Source organism: Lampetra fluviatilis, chromosome 1, assembly GCF_964198595.1.
Source record: "Lampetra fluviatilis chromosome 1, kcLamFluv1.1, whole genome shotgun sequence".
NCBI lineage: Eukaryota > Metazoa > Chordata > Hyperoartia > Petromyzontiformes > Petromyzontidae > Lampetra > Lampetra fluviatilis.
Window position 1 is genome coordinate 33,972,933 of NC_136275.1, and position 20,325 is coordinate 33,993,257.

Consider the following 20,325-nt stretch of genomic DNA (forward strand, 5'->3'; position numbering starts at 1 on the left):
CCGTATCTCCACCCAGTTTGTGTAATGCACTCAACAGGGCAAAGTGATGTTCGTTTCAAACTCTAATTAAAAGCCCTCCTAAAACAGTATAATTCTTCCCACTTGGCAGCAATCGCACACATAGACACCGTCACAAGGAAAGTTGTCAAACATTGTTAGTAAATGCCTCTGCCTGCTTACTAAAATGTTTTTTGCAGGATACGAGAGGTTTTCCATAAAACGTACGAAATTCCCCAACAACCAGTGTCAACTAAAGTCACAGTTCCCTTGTTAGGAGCCTACACACATCTGCAGGCTCAGATAGATGTGTTGGTGCAATGCACAGCTTATGTGAAAATTCGCAGTGTGTTAAATGAAATGGAAGGCTGTTTAATAAACAGAGACAAATACAAGAGAGTAATGGATTGTCACGTCTGCAAGGCCACAGCAAGGCTCTGAGCCAAACCAGTTTGTTTTGCATCTTATATATTCAGCAGCCTCACATTTAGCAAACAGGGCCTTTCAACCCTGCTGTAATTATCAACTCACCATAGAATACTGCACACCTCAAAGGTATGAAACAATTAACAAACATTAATATGGTGCTGTCCAGCCAAAGCACCCAACTCAACTACATATTTTCTCAGGTAGATTTATTATTGCTTTATGTGCAGTTTCTTCACGTGTAAAGTCACCACTGGGCACTGCATCACTTAGTTATTTCTCTGCATTTTCTACAGAGATCAGTGCGAGGGAGTGGAAAGAGGGTAAATTAAGCAGGCGAAACAAAAAACGTGTTGTATTTTGAGGAAACAGTGCGAACATGTACGATGAGTTAAATACCCAGAAGCAGGATCACGTGTGACTAGACTTTTTGGACGATCCCCACAACCGCATACCCCCTCGTGCTGGTGCTGTCAGAGTCTCATAGGAAGCTCCACATGAGAGAGCCGGGGGCAGAATTACTCCACGCAATTACCGAGGGCACCACACAGCCCCCCTCCCTTTCCCTCCGCTTCACTTCTTGGGCTGGCGGAGAGCCTGCATGTAGGCCGTAAGCGACTTCTGGATGGACTCCTTGGAGATGAAGTTCGCAAAGTTTGAGATGTCCGAATCACGCTGTGCCAGGAGGTGGTCGATGGTTGTCTTGCGCATCATGGACTTGGTGATCTGCCGCGCGTGGTCTGGGAAACAATCATATACAAATTTTCATGCAGGCATTGGCGATGTGGTTGAGTCACCTTTTGGCATATCAATGTCAAGTTAGCACCAACTAAAGCATTTTGCACGAGTTGCTCAATTAAAATAGATTATCACACTCAATGCACACAGTGAAGAATGTGTGCGTATCGATTATTTTACATTCGTATATGTTGTAGCGGACCTGTGTTTTCCATAGCAGACGGCAGTGCAGCAAAATACATTGTTGTACTGTACTTTGCTCCCATATCAATGCTCGCTACCTTCAACCCACACTAACCAGTGTGAAGTGTGGTCAAATAACCCCACGAGCTCCACAGTATGGGGAGGCCCTTATCTCGCAGTGGATTGACAAGGTCTGTATGCAGCAATTAGATGTGCTGCATTCACCACAATTGTAATTGTATTTAAATTGTTGAATCGTGAAAATTCAGCAAATCGCAAGGGACGAGGGTCAGCCATTGCATGGGTAACATCTACCAATCCAGTTGCATCCTGAGCTATAGAAATCCCTATCATACTTTACAGTCAATATTAGCTTCGTGCCACAGTGCCCAGCTTGGCAGGTACTGGTAATGAAGGCAAAGGTCAGTGCCCAACAGCACGCTTGAGTGGAAACCTATGCCCACACAACCTTATATTTCAGTGTGCAATGGTGCAACTGATGTCCGACTTATTTCTCATAAAGTTTTTCTGAAACACTGATGTTTATTTTTTTCTTTCTTGAGTTTATTGATGAACGTGTAATCATGCAATTATACTTCTTGCTTTCACTACTGCTGGTGGAGGGGCCTCCACTAGAAGGAGCTTTGGAGGAGCTCTTACATTCCAATTCATTATATACATATATAAAATGGTATATATAATGAACACAATATATTGGCATGTACGATAACATGTAAGCATACATTTATATCCATAAGAGTTTTTTTTGGGTTAGATTGCGTAAATATGTGTCGTTAAAATCCGATGCCACCACCTGACACAGCCAACGAGTAAGGGTTGTCACGTACATGTCAATTCGTCACTAGTACAGCACACCGGTGTGTTGGAGAGCCAAGCCACAACATATTTAAAATCTGAGTACGACGTTTCGCCAGTAATTACAACTAGCTTCATCAGACGACAGCCAGATTTGTGGAGAAGTCCACCTGTTTCGTTCCATATATAGAGGCGTAGATGTGGTGACCACGCTTCTCCGCTCTTGCGCAACGTGGGGGGGTAGATTACATTATGCATGCGCATTATGCGAGCCCTTTGATCTTATCCATACCAACGGTAATCCCTATTGAAGTATGGTGGCCTGACAAGGCATGCATTTAAACAATGCTTTATTTCATGATTCGCTTCCACGCAGCACAAAGTTGGCAGCTATCAAAACGGTTACAATTAATTTTATTTCGAACCCAAAAACATCTCTTATGGATGATATAGGTTGCGAAAGCCTACGTGTTAAACTGACTAACCCATATATTTATATATACATATGTTTAAATGACAAACACGAGCAGGCCTGCCACATTCTCCACAAGTCTTCAGCATACTTTTGGTGTGTTTAGTTACCGCTGTGGTATTTAACTACATTTGAATATACTTCAATTGTCTTTCTGTGAGTCAGTCTGTCAGTCACAGCACTAAATTGATAACATTTTTGTCACAGATTTGAGAAAGGACTCTATTGATCGTAAGAAGCCAGTGATGTGTATGGTATTCATGATGAGCTATATAGGTAAAAAGAAACACCATGTGAACCTTACGACAATGAATTGTCACATACACAATCTCGGCACCAGCAAGCCCAACGCTCAGCAGCACTGTGAAAAGTCCCCACAAGAAAGCAGCTTTTCCCGCCAAACTTCCGCCTGTGGCGCAGAAAACCCCCTCCCTCAGCCTGGGACTTGCAAGGGGAGTGGCGTTCCCACCTGGGATCTTGAGCCAGCGACCCATCTCGGCGCGCGCCTCCTCCATGACGGTCTCCTCGGGCACGGTGCGGTCCACCAGCCCCACGTGCACGGCCTCGGAGGGCGAGTACATGAGGCCCAGCTGCAGAGAGCGCTCGGTGACGCGCGTGCCCACCACGCCCATCATCGTGTCACGGAACCTGGCGTGTGCACCACACGCATCCCCACCTCCGGTTAGCACGGCTGGCTACGTACGGTGCGGAAGAAGTTCAATATACATGCGGTCGTAGAGATAGAGCGTCGCTGTCAGGAGCGTGGATTAAGGCCATGATGCACTGGGGCAGGGGCGCAAAACATTTTTCCTCACCCAAGGCCCAGGTCGGGCTTTCAAGTACCATTTGGCAGCTATGCACATTTAATAACACCTCAACATTAGGCGGTATGCAATAATAATGTGCACTTTGATTGAGTATAAATAAGCCATGTAGTGATAAAGGTAACATGTATGTACAGACATTCTGTTGATCCGCTGCTGGGTTAGCGACTCCCTACACAGTGCCCGTCATGGGGGTTGTCTGACCATGCTTCACGAAACTTTGACCACGCCAGGACAGTATACCTCAGTAATGGAATGATGCCTCAATCAAACACCAAAGGACTTATTAATTTTCGATTTAAAGCTTTCGTGACTGCAGGGATTCATATTCTTGGATCTTTCGGTAAAGTCACGTAGAAGGGAAATAATAAAAAATAAAACAATAAAATGATCACGACGTTTCGGCCACAACACAAGCAGCCGTCCTCAGGTGAAGAACAGAGCTGTCGGAAAGACAGCTTCCTGATCGACATCCGCGACCTGGAACGCCTTGTCCAAGACGGATCGAAGTGTAAATGTCCCAGCTTTGCCTTATGAGCCTGACAGCATGGAAAGACAGAGACCAAGACCATCTTGTCATGCGCCGAGCGGCTAGGTTCGTACCAGAATGGCGCCACGATGCCGAGCTTCGTCTCGTTGAGGCCGATGGAGTACTTGGGGTTGTCGGCCATCAGGCGGTAATCGCAGCACATGGCCATGAGGCAGCCGCCTGCTGGACTCGAGCCCTGATGGGAGAAACCACGGCTCAGCACATTTTGTAATGACAAGTTACGAAACATAAAGCAAACGCACGGAATCTGTAATGCTCAGAAGTTTTTAATAGGCAGTATGGAAGCCGATGGGTAGCTGTCAGGACAAAAATTCTTTTGCATATATGCAAATAGTTATTTCTGCTCTGATTTGTAACTCCACCTTTTGGGCACTAACCCTTTCATAACTATGTCTTGTTTTGAATAGGTAAGTGCTTCATAGCAACACATCTTTAAACTGAAGTTTCGTTCATATTGGAATTATCTGTTATGGATCGACCCGCAGATAGACACATCTGCCACCACTCCCTTGTGTACGTCGCCAGCCTTCATAGGTGCTCGCAAAAAGAAGTTGCTTCAGTAATCTATATGGCTGTGCGGAGGATCTTTGTCTTTGTTGGTGGTGTTCTGAAAGGGGGTGGTGGGGGGTGAGGGCAGTGTACGTTGATGGCGGCGATGGTGATGAGGCTGGAGCCGTACAGCTTGAGCCACATCTCCTGCACGGCGCGCCAGAACTCGCGGTAGTGCTCCGTGGGCTTGCCCATCATCTCCGACACGTCCAGGCCCGCCGAGAAGATGTGCGGATTTGCCTGGACAGCGCAGCACACCCCACACGACGCAACGGTGCCAAGATTACCCCTTTTGCATTGGCACGTCCCAGCCGAGCCAGCGTGAGGTCCTCACAGTAAAGGCGATTTTCCATCGGTGAGATACGGTGCCGAGTCGATACCAATCCGTGACATGCTGCCTCACAAGACAGAATCTGGATCGGGGCCAAGCAGGGCCAAAGGTGAGGCTAATGACGCAAATATACTGAGGAAATATAACCGCATCAACTATAAGCATCTAAACTCGTTCTTTGAGTGTGATGTCAATGGCACGGTTCGGCTTCTGCAGTGGAAAACGTAGTGCCTCCTGAGCCATGTGACTGTACTCTGCCATGTGGGAGGCTGCGGAAAGGAGGACTTGGGGGCCATCCATTTAGTAGGTATGCAAAAATCTGTCAAAACTTGACCCCCCCCTCCCTGTATGCGCGCGTACTTTTTACACCCCCCCCCACCTGCGTACGTACGTACGCTTGACGCACCCCCCCCCCCCCCCCCGAATCCTATAGAACGGCCGATATTGTATCCACGCACAAACGATCAAGGATTAATAATATGAACGTGTTTAAGCAAACAGGTAATCCACCGCCGGACTATCTAACTCATTTGAAGGCCAATGTAGACAAATTATTATCGACGCTTCACCCCCCCCCCCCCATTTCCTATGCGTAGGTACATTGTCAGTAGACCCCCCATATGCAAACGTACGCATTTGGGTTAACCCCCTCTCTCCTCTCCATGCGTACGTACTAAATGGATGGCCCCTTAATAGAGAAAAGAGTCGCTGAACAGGAAGCGATTTCCATAACCAGAGACAGCGAGGAATGTAAAAAGTGTATCCAGTCTCATCATCAGCCGCCAAGGAAATTACACATTGCCCACCTCACTATAGCAGTTCAAACATTGGCAGAGAACACATTCGGTCAAAAACTCGCAAGAATGCACGGCCTCGTTGCGTCATGGGTCACGGCACCGAGGTCATGATGACGCCGCGGCAGCTCGGGTTCATCTCCAGCTTATCGAGGCCGATGGCGAGCTCCGTGAGCAGCTCCAGGCTCAGGCTGTTGACGGGTGGATTCGACAGCTTCAGGACCGCCACTCCTGCCAGAGGACAGAGATTCGCCGTTTGCCTCCAAAGCGCCGATTCTTGACAAGTCAGGGGGGTAAACGGTTGAGCTAGGGTACAATATTTTAGAACCTTGTTATACCGGCTTATTACTTGCTTGGACACATGAAAAAGAAACGTGACCATTTATAAAGCGTTGAGAGACGAATGCTTGAAATTAAACAGAGACAGAAACACATGGTAGTGAACACGAGCAGGTTGAGTCTTGACGTAAAGCTTGCGTGACTGCAGGAATTCATAGTCTTTGGGTCTTTCGGTAAAGTCACGTAGATATTTTTCTATCTACGTGACTTTACCGATAGACCCAAAGAGTATGAGCAGGTTGCAACATACTTTTTTATTAAAGAAAAGTGGACTTGGGCAGGATATGTTACTCGATAAGATGATGGCCGATGGTCAAAACTATGTAGAGAGTGGCAGCCAAGGCAGGGGATGTCCACTATGAAGATGGAGCAATGAAATGTGCAAGATGGATGACTCTCAGGACCCATGTGAAACGGTGAGAGATTTGCAAGGTCTTCATCCAGCAATGGAGTTTGATATTTTTTTTAAATCACAGCTGCTGAGCACATGCCCAACGCACCAAGCAGCGGGCAACAAACAGTCTTATTTAAGGTGCAACATATAGGAGTTCATAGGTTTCTTTAATTGAAAAGGTTACACGAATTCTGGAAAATAAATAATAGAAGGGAGTAAGAAAGTTGAGCGGTGAGGGGAAAGAATCAGAAAGAGAAGTGCTGTGACCAGCAGTGTGCTGGATGTACACAGCATGGATGGGATGAACACAGTATGGACGATCGTGGTTGATTTTGAAGATGACGATGATATTTCACAACAATTTAACACGTAGGCTTTCGCGACCAATATTATGCATAATATAGGTTTTTTGAGTGAGATCGCGTTATTTATAAATGTGTCGTAACCCTCCACGACCCGACACGGCCAAACAGTAAAAATGTGTCACGTTTTTTAAAGGACAAAATAATTCACTTCGCTCTGACAAGCAACAGGCTTAGTGCGGCCTGGAAGCGTATTATTAAATAAATACAATTACAATTCCTTATAAGGGAAACAAATACCAATGAATAACAATTGAATGATTACCAATCTATATAATTACAATACCCTCCCCCTCTTTGCCTCGAATCACTGCACCAGAGTGAATTAAATGATGACATCACCCTGCTGCTGCTCTATTTAAGACCGGGAGAAACAGGAGAGCTTCACCATTCTTGCCCGATGAAGCTGATTGTAATTATCAGCGAAACGTTGTACTCAAATTTTAAAATGCTGTTGATTCTCTCTTCAACAGACCGGTGGGCTAAAGAAGTGAATTATTTTGTCCTTTGAAAAACTTGGACACATTTTTTACTGTTTGGCCGTGTTGGGTGGTGGAGGGTTACGACACATTTATAAATAACGCGATCTGACCCAAAAACCTATATTATGAATATTTCACAACGGTTTTTCGCGCACCAAGGCTGCACGACAAGAAGCCGGCGTTCGCGAATCTCACCGGTCTTGTCGTCCATTTCAATGGAGAGCTTGTCGCTGGACGAGTAGTGCCGCACCTGCGCGTGTGTCCTCCACGCTACCGCACCCTCCCGGGGCCCCCGCGCCGTCGACCATGCCGCCACGACACAGGATGATGGCGACGGGCAACCGGTGGCCACGCGGAGACACGCGCCTGTCCAGGAGGGAGGAGCGCAGGAACAGGGAGAGGTGTCGGTTGAACATCGCAGACCAGACCAGCGCCACTCATCCAATCCAATCTAACTGTGTCTGCTCTGATTTGGGACTTTGTAAATAGAACTACTCCAAATTATAGTCCGTTTGTGGGATGGAGTGGTGGCGCAGTGGTTAGTGCGATTCGCTATGAACCCAACCATCTGAGTTCTATTCCTGAACATGTTTATCATCGACCAGCACTGACCAATATGGTAAAGTATGGTCAAACAACAATAACCCCCATGACGTATGTATGGCTGACAGGCCGTGCGGATTACTTCGATAATTAAGAAATGTTGACATTCAAGCATTGAAAAATGACACTCTCCATTTTGACTGGGATTCGGTGAACACAATTCCAGTTTTTCAAAGTGCTTGGACATTTTAAGAACCAATTCCTAAAAATAATTTGCAAGCATGTCCACTTCAAAAAAGTTCAGAGTAAAGGATGATTGTCGACCATTGTTTGATCAGAACATTTCTGATTTAATGAAAACAACAGACATAGCCTGGAATAATGCAAAGACATCAAACAACCTTCATTATTGGATGGAACACTAAGGAATAGATGTACTCGCCATGTAAGAAGAGCAAAATTTTCATACTATCATCAAACTAATTTCAATTCACAAAAAAACCCAAGACTCTTTTGGCGAACATTAAATTCGGTGTAGAAGAAAGACAAAAGGTACATAGTGATAAGATCTCGTCCACAAATATTAAAAAAACAAAGGGCGTTCCATAAGGTTCCCTGCTGGGTCAAATTCTGTTCACCTTATATCTAATAATTTTGGACTACACTCACATCATTCAGAATTAAATCTCTGTGCTGATAAAACTTTCAATTGCCATCACTAAAATTGCTCCTAAATCCCCCCAAAAAACAAGATCACGCACTCTTTGCTTGAAACAAAAATCCAGTTTCATTCCCTTCACCTAAGACGAATATCAGAAACAACTTCATTGAACAGAGTGCTTCAAATACTTGGGTTTACTGATTGATTAAAAACTTACATTCCAACACCATATTGATCTCATCTTGGAAGGAAATAAAAAAAATTGTTTTCATACAGAAACACCATTTTCCCATTCGATTGCACCTCCAAATTTCTGAAGCTATCATTATACCACTTTTTGACTACTGTGACGCTGCTTACAGATCAGCTACTGATGAATCACTAAACAGACTAAACCCGCTTCATCATTCTGCTCTTTGATTTGCACTGGATGCCCCATACGGGACCCACCATTATGACCTCTACTTAAAATGCAATCTCACATCACTTGATGCAAGAAGAAATCTCCATTTGGCCCTGTTCATTCATAAAATCCTTTTCGCCAAATCTCCGAAAAACGTATCTAATTAATTAACCCCATTGTCAAACTCAAGAAACCGAAGATGAACATCTAATTGCCTTTTTAACTATCCCGAGAAAAAGTGGAATAGGTGACAAATCCTTTGCCGTTACGTTTTTGGAACAAACGTGTTTCCTTCCTCACCATCGTAAATATTCTTTCAAAAAAATTCTGAAGCAGAAGATTAGTGCCAGATACAGCCAAAATTTCCAATGTGATCTGTAACTTTGAACCTTACCTACGTATCGAAAGTTTAATGTTAATGCGAAATGTAATTGCGGGACTGTGTGTTGTCCAGAGGTCGCAACCGGGTACCCGATACCCGTACCCTACCCGATACCCAGCTACCCGTACCCGGCCGGGTACGGGTACGCCGTGAGTCATTGGTGAGTAACAGTTTGTCACTCATTTCTGGTAGGGTATGGGTACGGGTAGGGAACGGGTACCCGTACCCGGCCGGGTACAGGTACCCATTTGCGACCCTGGTGCGGCCGGGTACAGGTACGGGTAAGGAATCAAAACCCGTTTGCGACCTCTGGTGTTGTCTTGATGTCGTCTGGGACTGCTTTTGTTGTTGTTTTGCTGCCTTGCCCAAGCTTGCATTTGGTTGTGAAAAATCGGCAGGAATTTATCTGATTGTGCAATTTGTACTTCTATCTTGTATTTATTTTAGCGACTTAACGATTTCTCTATCTTGCTTTTATATCGTTTTTTTGTATTGTTTGCTGGTGTAACTCTGACCCGCCCCTAATGGACATCTGTGAAAAAGAGCTTCATAGCTCATCGGATTTCTCCAGGAAAAATATTTAGATTCTGGGTAAATCAAGGGCTGTAAATGACATTACGACCGTGCTACCTGCATAATGTTGTTAAGAGATTGAGACATTTCCATAGCAGTAAAACATCTCCCCATGTTAGAGAGCGGCATCTAGAAGATCATGTCACTCAACTAATGCTGACGTACCTTCACGAAGCAGTACATCTCACATGCCATGCCATATCTGTCAACCCATACAGTTACCCGTATTCTTGTACAGGGAAATTGAGTTCAGGTCCATACAGCGTACAGCCGTTTCAGTACGGGTTAAAAAACCCATCATTTGTTCTAGATTTGAAGCTTTTGTGACTGCAAGTATTCATATTCTTAGGTTTTTTCGGTAAAGTCACGTAGGTAAAAAAATTCAATTAATGAAAGTAAAATAAAAATAAAATAAAAATCACGACGTTTCGGACGCAACACAAGCTTCCGTCTTCAGGTGGAACAGTCACAGCACGATAGCTGTATCAAGTGAGAGAAATTCCAAGAACACAGTATTTGTATATATACTTTGTGTTGATTTGTTTGTGTTTCTCCCTTGTGATGGGACTTTGTAGGATGAAAGTTGAGATTTATAAGGACACGGGGTGACCAATAAGGTCTAAATTGATTTGTAATAAGATTGACACTGATAAGGGGTTGACATGTATGCCATGCCCTCGAGGCGTTTGTCACCTAGAAAATATTTTTTCGACCCTTTCCTGTTTACTCGAATGAGTTGCATAAAATTTCAACGTTACATAATCTCTATTACTCACACAAAGAAAGCTTTACGGAGTCTTAAAGACTTATTTTCAGGAGGGTCTTGTAACTGGAATGTTTGGTCAATTCCATTTAGTGTGTTTGGCACGTGGGCGAGTAGCCGGCGTAATGCAACACTGCCATCTCCTGGCAAATTCGAAGCCTCATGACTACAACACCTGGACAAACCCTGATGGCCACCCATTCAAGTGCTAACCAGGCTAAAATCTGCTTCGCGTCGGCGATACGGCGAGTTTATTAAGCTTTGGTTGTTATTCGTACAAAGTTTGGGTTGTCTATTGCATTAGGGTCCGTCCATAAATGACGTCATGCGATTTTGGACGATTTTTGACCCCCCCCCCCCTCAAATATGACGTCACAAAGCTCTGCCCCCCGCCCCCCGCCCCCCGCCCCCCTCAAAACCATATTTCCATTTTGAAAATAAAACATGCTTCAAATCGCTTTTAACTATTGTCATTGTAGTGCGTATTTAATGTGGCGCTGCACTATGATGTTGTAGGAGAAAACATTTATTAAAAAGTATATATTTTTTTGTAGAACGTGTTTATATTTATTTTAAGTTGCGCATTTTGATGTGACGTCACATTTCTCAAACCCCCCCCCCCTCGTCATACATCGTCACAAATGTCTGACCCCCCCCCCCCCCAGGTGCGTGACATCATTTATGGACGGCCCTTTAGTGGAGGGGGAAAAACCCCCTAAAACTCCCTCGGGAAACCCAGAGAAACGAGAAGACATCACCCACCCGAAAACACGTGCACCTACAACCCACTCTTTGGTTCTTTGGGTAAAGTCACGTAGGTGTAAAAGATTTTTATTTATTTAATATTTTTATTTTTCACCTCCCTAACTTTACCGAAAGAACCAAAGAGTATGGATTCTTGCAGTCACGAAAACTTCAAATCTAGCACCTACAACCTACTTGCTCTATGGCAACCATGCCCAAATGCTAAGTTGGCCAGCGCAAGTGCGTCGCTCAGGGCAGTCGGTGACACCTCGTCACCCACAACCTTTGCCTTACAGTCACCAGCCAGCCAGCCAGCCACCTCGAGCCAACTATAAACACTGCGACCCCGACAAGCGGTCACTCGTCTGCAAGCCTGACAAGACACCAAAGACAAAGATCCCACCCTGTATAGCCTTAGCAGACTGCTGGGGCAAGTGTTGTTAGTGAGCGCCTCGACAGCCAAACAAAGACAAAGTTCCCACTCGTATAGCCTTAACAGACTGCTGGGGCAAGTGCTGTTAGTGACCACCTCGACAGTCAAACAAAGACAAAGATCCCAGCTGTATAGCCTTAACATTCTGCTGGGGCAAGTGTTGTTAGTGAGAGAACCTCAACAGCCAAACAAAGACAAAGTTGCCAGCCTGTATAGCCTTAGCAGACTGCAGGGGCAAGTGCTGTGAGCGAGAGAGCAACTTCCACTCACTGCTAGTCCACCATGTGCTGAGCAGGGGAGAGAGGACGCCAAATGCACAATAGTGGGGAGGGGGGGGTGCTACATTAACACCACGCCCGGCCGCCTTTGTCTCCCCACTGCTGATGTGTTGTTGTTGTTGTGTTTATACCGAGCCAAGGTGCTAATTTAATGCTGAGTTGACTTAGGGGGAGGCGGTCGCCATCAACGGGCTTAGACGACACCCGCCGCCGATTGTTGGGCCCTGGCCCGGGGAACGAACTTGGGATGTGGCCGGTCTGGGGACACCGCGGAACCCACCGAGTCAGAGGTAGTAGCCGCACGGGGTTGTGTGTGTGTCTGTGTTTGTGTGTCTGTGTTTGTGTGTGTGTCTGTGTGTGTATCTCTGTGTGTATCTCTGTGTGTATCTCTGTGTGTATCTCTGTGTGTATCTGTGTGTGATTCTGTGTGTACTAGAGTCGTGTTAGGTGTGGGTCGGGAGTGTGTCATGTCTACGACATCCCTGCTGACACCTTCACCCGCCACTCGAACCGACACACCGACGTGGAGAGAGGTGATCAACCCATTATTATCATCATCATCACCGTCGCCTCTCTGTAGCTTACCCAGACTCCGGCTTGTCCTCAGCAGCAGCGCAGCCATGATCTCACTGTCCCGGTCTGATGATGATGATGAAGAAGACGACGTGGGACCCCCCTAGCGGAAGAGTTGTGACATGGCAAGCAACCAGGGCGACCTTCGTTCAACATCTTTTCGTGCGCGTGTCTGTCACCATCTGGAGCCGGCGACGATTCGTCGATTTAAATAGATACACGGTGAATGACCGTACCGTGTGGAGTGAGACTCGTCACAAAACGTGGCCCCTCACCGCCTCCGATGTCTGTTAAATTACGCAACTCCCAACATCGTATGCAAGGCCGTAGCCATGGAGTCAACATTGGGGGGGACCAAATCTTACAGAGGGTCCGAAAAATCGAAATTTGAAAACGAATTTCCTGCCATTTCCTGTCTAAAATATAAAAAAAATCACTAACAAATGGGATGGATTTTTTGTTTACAATAATGTTTAATAGTGTATTGTATTACATTGCTCTGTTTTTGCTTCTTTACATTTTCTTGTTTCATTGTATGAAACGGCAGAGATTAGGGATTAATAAAGTACAATCATTACCACAATCATATAAACAGAAATCTATTTTATAGCGATATATTGGGGGGGGGGGGGGGGGTTGGGGGCATTTTGAGCATATTTGACTATTGTAATTACGGCCTTGATCTTAATTTCCTCGCATTCGCCACTCTCCGACCAGTCAGCACGGGCGAAGTGTGTACAGCATGATTCAAACAACCCCCGTGACCTGCACACGACTTGGTGGTGGAGGCCTTCATCCAGCAGTGGATTAACAAAAAGTTCCGTAACAGTACAAAAACGCCACTTTTTCAAATTTTCTTGCTGTGGTTATCACACCTGATGCTAATTGCTCGTGTTGCAATCGAAACGTCATGAGAATTTTATTGTTTTCTTTTTTATTCTTTTATTATTTCCCTTCTACGTGACTTTACCGAAAGAACCAAGAATAAGTGCAAGTGTAGTCGTTGATGTACAGGGTGTTTTAAAAAGATGGACCCGATTTGAAATCGCTTTGCTTTGAAAATGGGTCCATCTTTTTAAAACACCCTGTATATTACACTCGAACAGCGGGACGATGCAAAGCATATCCCGTGCACCGTGAGGGTTAGTTTTCAGTAACGACGCGGGTTTAGAATTCGTCGTGGTTAATGATGCCGGCTTGGGCATTGAACTGCGCGGTTTAATTCTGTCGATTTGGGTGGCAACGGCTCCAAAAAGTTCTCGACTCAGAATGATTCAGAGGTGGCCTTGGAATCAAATCCACGGATAGGGGCCGCCTTCATGCCCCGAAACTCCTGCCAAGAGGTTAAAGTCAATTTGTACAGGGGCGCTTAAAAAAAAACGTTAACACTTTTGAGAATTTGCAAGAATACCACGAGAAAAGTGTGCCTCCGCGCTCCAGAGATCACCTGGAGAAGATTACAGGCGTGCGTTGACAATGATGGCGAACAAGTGGAGATTCTGACTTTTCGAAGCTATGTTACAGTGTATTATCCGTTCTTTTTCCATTAAAAACGATAGTCCCATATTAGTGTTAAATTTTTTAAGCACCCTGTATTATGGATGAAGTTAATTTGACGGTCAAAACAGTAACGTGCTCTCCGATGCGTTTTCGGGTCGCACCGCGTCGCTGTTCGGCATGATGTCCGACGTTTCGCCGCACGTGTTCAGTGGAGAGCTTCTTTAGCGAAACGTCGGACATCATGCCGGACCACCACGAGGTACGACCCGAAAACGCATGGAAGAGCTCATTCAGCACAGCCCATAATAATCATTACAAGGGTGGTTAAAGCACGGGGTAGGTGTCATTGGTTAGTGCTGTACATTTGCACCGGACTTGCAAACCCAGAGGTCGCCTGTTTAACCTTCCAGCGCGGCAGTTGAAACAATGTTCAAGTTACTTAAAATACTCACGCCTCTATCCACCCGATGGTATAAATAGGAAACCACGCAATCTGTTGGCAGGTCGCGCGCGGTGGGTGGGAAAGTGTGGGAACTTCCAACTCTTTCAAGACGTTTTGCCAGTGTGGAAGAGTAGGCCAAATACCCTCAAGGGGGGCTCTCTCGGGCACCTGTACCTGTTTAAACTGAAACCCGGATTCAGACCCAGCTCTACCCTGACCTCCGAGTTACCAAGGCCACCTTGAAATGATCTCTTAACATTGCCGTTCCATGTCCGCCAGGTGGAGACATCGTTCCGTGATTCACTCCTTCCGGCAAAGGCTTGATCGTCTCAAGCTGACAAGTGTCTTTTTTAACACAATAACGTTTGTAATAGTTTATGCATTAGCTCTGGTCCTTACGTAACGGATGAAGGGGGGGATTTAGAATACCTCCAATCCAATGCGAACGGGACTTTAGCGTGAAGTTTTATGAATATGAATGACTTCCCATGTTTAACGATATGAGAATTTTGCCGAATGGACCAACAACGTGTTGTCCCTTCTAGATTTGAAGTTTTCGTGATTGCAAGGGTTCATACTCTTTGTTTTTTTCGGTAAAGTCACGTAGGTAAAAAAAATTATTGCTGTGACGGTTCCACCTGAAGACGGAAGCATGTGTTGCCTCCGAAACGTCGTGATTTAATTTCTTTTCATTTTTTACCTACGTGACTTTACCGAAAAAACCAAAGAGCGTGTTGCCCCTTGCCCTCCCCGGCAGAGCCTGGCTCTACCCTGCTCGCCTGACGCGAGCGCTGTAGTTTATCGTTCATTAAATATTTTCCAGGACAACCCCGCGGTTGGGATGCATCACAGAATGCATTCGTACGCATGATTTTTCTTCCTTATTGTTTATGCTTGTGGCTCAATTTGCGTTTTTTCTTACACTTAGGGAACATTCTGTATGTAGCTGATTTGAATTTCGATTTAAAGCTTTCGTGAATGCAGGGATTCATCTTCTTGGTTCTTTCGGTAAAGTCACGTAGAAGGGACAAAGGCATTTGCAAGGCGCCCTTCCTCTTCCAGCCCAGCTTAAATATACGCTGCCAAGCTTGGTGGTGTTCATTCAGACGCTGTCTTTCCGACAGACCTGTTCTTCACCTGAGGACGGCTGCTTGCGTTGTGGCCGAAACGTCGTGAGAATTGTTTTTTTAGGTTTTATTTTTATTATTTTATTATGTCCCTTTTACGTGACTCTACCGAAAGAACCAAGTAGCTGATTTGACTTCTGATAAAATATGCAACTGTGCAGAATTTAAGGGTAATGACTGCTGAATGAAGGCCATTCCGTCATTAGTTGTTTGTATTGCGCAACTTGTAAATAAAATGTTCTCACCTAAATGTCCTTTGCCTGTTGTACTTTTTTACACAATGGTATAATTATTGTAAGGCCGCTTGAGGAGTTGCATCACAGTGCAATATCGTTAATTCTTTATACCACTGTTCAAGACGTACGTTTAAACGCCCCTCAACATTGCTCTACATTTGGTTTAACTCAGCCGTTCTCAGCCCAAGGCTCATTGGGGGGCAGTCTGCGGCATGGTTGTCGCCCAGTAGACATTTCAAATGTGCGCGGGGAAATTCAGAACCACATTCCGGCGACAAAACACACTAATACCCAACGTGGGTGGCGGGTGTGATGAGCAGTGGTGTTCATTGGGGTGGTGGTGGTGGGGGGGCATAATAAGCCAGATCTGCATCTTCATCGTTCCTCATGTGGCCCCAGTGGCTCAATGGACTTGTTTCCTAAGTCAGGGATTGTAGCTTAGATTCCCACCACGGGTGATGTTAGGTTTTCCTGTTTTAACTTTAACCATAATCGCTTTGCAATGAATTCGAGTTAATTAAAAATGTCAAAATTTTATGGTAATTGTGGGTTTATTTAAGGTGTCTGCCCATGAGCCAGGTCTTTATCGTATTGCGCTGTGAACGAGAAAATGCGCACAAGCTGAAATTCCACCAAATCACGATGTTGATAACGTCCACGTTGTATAAGTCCCACTGCACGCACTCCGTACATGTGCAGCCCCAGTGGCCTAATGGATAAGGCACTGGCCTCCTAAGCCAGGGATTGTGGGTTCGAGTCCCACCTGGGGTAGATGAGTAATAATCTACTTTTGTAACATGTATGTTGGTTCCGTACGGTCAAAAAGAAATACAACGTTCGGTACATATAAAAATAATGAGAATTACTGGTTCGATACCCGGCCATGGCTAACATAATTGACGAATGATATCTCAACAGGTTCTGGGGGCACCCCCTTCAATAACCCGCAGTGACCAGCGTGGTGAAGTATGGTCAAATAACTCACACGGCCGTTTTCTAGCAGTAGACTGCCGAAAGGGCTGTAAAAGTACACACCTTGTTGTACTGGGTTTAACTGAGAGCTATATTAAACTGTTTTTGTCGACTTGTATTGATGTAACCACGCAATGTGTTGGCAGATCACGCGCAGTGGGTGGGAAAGTGTGGGTACTCCCACCTCTTTCAATACGTTTTTGGCCAGTGTGGAAAAGTAGGCCAAATACCCTCAAGGGGGGGGGGGGGCTCTCTCGGGCACCTGTACCTGTTTAAACTGAAACCCGGATTCAGACCCAGCTCTACCCTGACCTCCGAGTCACCAAGGCCACCTTGAAATTATCTCTTAACACTGCCGTTCTCTGTCCGCCAGGTGGAAACATCGTTCAGTGATTCACTTCTTCCGGCAAAGGCTTGATCGTCTCAAGCTGGCAGTCTTTTTTTTAACACAATAACGTCTGTAATAGTTTATGCATTAGCTCTGGTCCTTCCGTAACGGATGAAGGGGGGGGGGGGGATTTAGAATACCTCCAATCCAATGCGAACGGGACTTTAGCGTGAAGTTTCATGGATATTAATGACTTCCCATGTTTTACGGTATGACAATTTTGCCGAATGGACCAACGTGTTGCCTCTTCATAATCAACGATTTTTGGGTTTAGATCGCGTTATTTATAAATGTGTCGTAACCCTCCACCACCCGACACGGCCAATCAGTAAAAAAAGTGTCACGTTGACAAAAGACAAATAGTTCACTGCTTTAGCAGTGAACTATTTTTTTTTACTGATTGGCCGTGTCGGGTGGTGGAGGGTTACGACACATTTATAAATAACGCGATCTAAACCCAAAAATCGTTGATTATGAACAATATTGGTCGCGAAAGCCTACGTGTTAAACTGTGTTGCCTCTTCTAGATTTGAAGTTTTCGTGACTGCAAGGGTTCATACTCTTAGTTTTTTTTGGTAAAGTGACGTAGGTAATTTTTTTTTTTGCTGTGACGGTTCCACCTGAAGACGGAAGCTTGTGTTGCATCCGAAACGTCGTGATTTAATTTAATTTAATTTCTTTTTTTACCTACGTGACTTTACCGAAAAACCAAAGAGCGTGTTGCCCCTTGCCCTCCCCGGCAGAGCCTGGCTCTCCCCTGCCCGCCTGACGCGAGCGCTGTAGTTGAGCGTTCATTAAATATTTTCCAGGACAACCCCGCGGTTGGGAAGCATCACAGGATGCATTCGTATGCATGATTTTGCTTCCTTATTTGTTTTGCTTGTAGCTCAATTTGTGTTATTTTCTTACACTTAGGAAACATTCTGTATGTAGCTGATTTGACTTCTGATAAAATATGCAACTCTGCAGAATTTAAAGGTAATGACCGCTGCATGAAGGCCATTCAATCATGTTCTCGTCTAAAGGTCCTTTGTCTGTTGTAATTGTTAATACAATGGAATAATTATTGTAAGGCCGCTTTAGGAGTTGCATCACAGTACAAGATCATTAATTATTTACACCAAGTTCAAGACGTACTTTTAAACGCCCCTCAACATTGCTCTACATTTGGTTTAACTCAAGCCGTTCTCAGCCTAAGGCTCTTTGGGGGGCCAAGCTGCGGCATGGTTGTCGCCCAGGAGACATTTTAAATGTGCGCGGGGAAATTCAGAACCACATTCCGGCGACAAAACACACTAATACTCAACGTGGGTGGTGGGCGTGATGACCAGTGGCGTTCATTGGGGTGGAGGGGGGGTATAATAAGCCAGATCTGCAACTTCATCGTTCCTCATGTGGCCCCAGTGGCTCAATGGACTTGTTTCCTAAGTCAGGGATTGTAGCTTAGAGTCCCACCACGGGTGATGTTAGGTTTTCCTGTTTTATCTTTAACCGTAATCGCTTTGCAATGAATTCGAGTTAATTAAATATGTCAAAATTTTATGGTCATTGTGGGTTTATTTAAGGTGTCTGCCCATGAGCCAGGTCTTTATTGTACTGCGCTGTGAAATTCCACCAAATCACGATGTTGATAACGTCCACGTGGTATAAGTCCCACTGCACGCACTCCGTACATGTGCAGCCCCAGTGGCCTAATGGATAAGGCACTGGCCTCCTAAGCCAGGGATTGTGGGTTCGAGTCCCACCTGGGGTAGATGAGTAAGCAAATCTACTTTTGTAACATGTATGTTGGCTCCGTGCGGTGCAAAAGAAATTCAACATTCGGTACATATAAAAAATAACCCGTAAAAACAAAGTTTTTCACTATAAATCCTTTATATGCGTGGCGGCTAGAGTCCTCTCGTCCTCTGGCTTGAGATGACTGCCACCTATGGGTCAGATGATTGCCTGGCAGCATTAAGCAATTGGTAATTAAATATAAAAAAAAATTCTTAAAAAGTGTAAAATTTAGCAAATTTTTTTCACAAAAATTAATTGTCACGCACAACGAGTCTGTGTGGAAAATGTCAGCTCGATTGGATCACGGGAAGTGGGTTAAAAAACGACCGAAATATTTGCACGGTCGTAAGCGCGCAAGCAAGCGAACTTAATATAAAGGATTTAAATTAAAAACGACCGAAAGATTTGCACGGTCGTAAGCGCGCAAGCAAGCAAGCAAGCGAACTTAATATAAAGGATTTAAAAAGAATGAGAATCACTGGTTTCGATACCCGGCCATGGCTCTAACATCACTGACGAATGATATCTCAACAGGTCCTGGGGCACCCCCTTCAGAAACCCGCAGTGACCAGCGTGGTGAAGTTTGGTCAAATAACCCACACGGCCGTTCTCGAGCAGTAGACTGCCGAAAGGGCTGTGAAAGTGCACACGTTGTTGTTACTGGGTTTAACTGAGAGACTTGTAAGTGATGTCATTTAATCAGGAATGCGTCACTATTTTCAGAATGGCCATGTATTGGGATACTTTACCATTTACAAGGTTTTGCTTTTGTATGGCGGAAATTGGTGTTTCCGGAGGAAAAGCACAGTTTATCACGTCAGCAGATTTCCTGCATTGGTTTGACAACGTTGAAATTTACTTCTCTCGAAGCATATGGGGAATAACTGTGGCACCTGTATTGTCGATAAAATAAGCTCACTTAAATGGATATTTTGACGAAGTTCTATGACATTACCTTCTGAAGGCCGTTCTCAAACACGGTGCGATGCGCTTTGCTGAATGTCAAATTAATGTTTTTGTCGCATATTCTAAACAGGTGATTGAATAGGCCTATTGTTAAAGTGACGGCTCCATGTCTTCCAGAAGCGAGTCATAACGATGACATTGTTGCATTGAGATTGGTGAGGTGGAGGTTTCACAATAAAACGCAGTTTTTCTAGTTCTTGTTATTCTGAGCAATCTATAAATAGCTTATTCTATATGTCAACCGGGCGGTGGCGGTGGCTATGCATGCGTGTAATTCAGCACTGTGGGGGTGATAATTGGTGCAT

The 20,325-nt window shown here is 45.0% G+C and overlaps 1 protein-coding gene and 2 non-coding genes across 3 annotated transcripts; 2 read left to right on the top strand and 1 right to left on the bottom strand.

Annotated features, from left to right (window-relative positions):
• Positions 1-40: 40 nt before the first annotated feature.
• On the bottom strand, positions 41-12,701 carry ECI1 (enoyl-CoA delta isomerase 1). Its single transcript, XM_078861248.1, has 7 exons — positions 12,623-12,701; positions 7,453-7,623; positions 5,784-5,911; positions 4,649-4,795; positions 4,060-4,181; positions 3,102-3,280; positions 41-1,163 (listed from the first exon to the last, which is right to left on the bottom strand). The coding sequence occupies exons 1-7, from the start codon at positions 12,657-12,659 to the stop codon at positions 997-999; spliced, it is 951 nt and encodes a 316-aa protein (XP_078717374.1). The 5' UTR covers positions 12,660-12,701; the 3' UTR covers positions 41-996.
• Positions 12,702-16,613: 3,912 nt separating this feature from the next.
• TRNAR-CCU (transfer RNA arginine (anticodon CCU)) lies at positions 16,614-16,686 on the top strand. Its single transcript has one exon. It is a non-coding gene; the product is annotated as a tRNA-Arg (tRNA).
• Positions 16,687-18,955: 2,269 nt separating this feature from the next.
• TRNAR-CCU (transfer RNA arginine (anticodon CCU)) lies at positions 18,956-19,028 on the top strand. Its single transcript has one exon. It is a non-coding gene; the product is annotated as a tRNA-Arg (tRNA).
• The last annotated feature ends 1,297 nt before the right edge of the window (positions 19,029-20,325 follow it).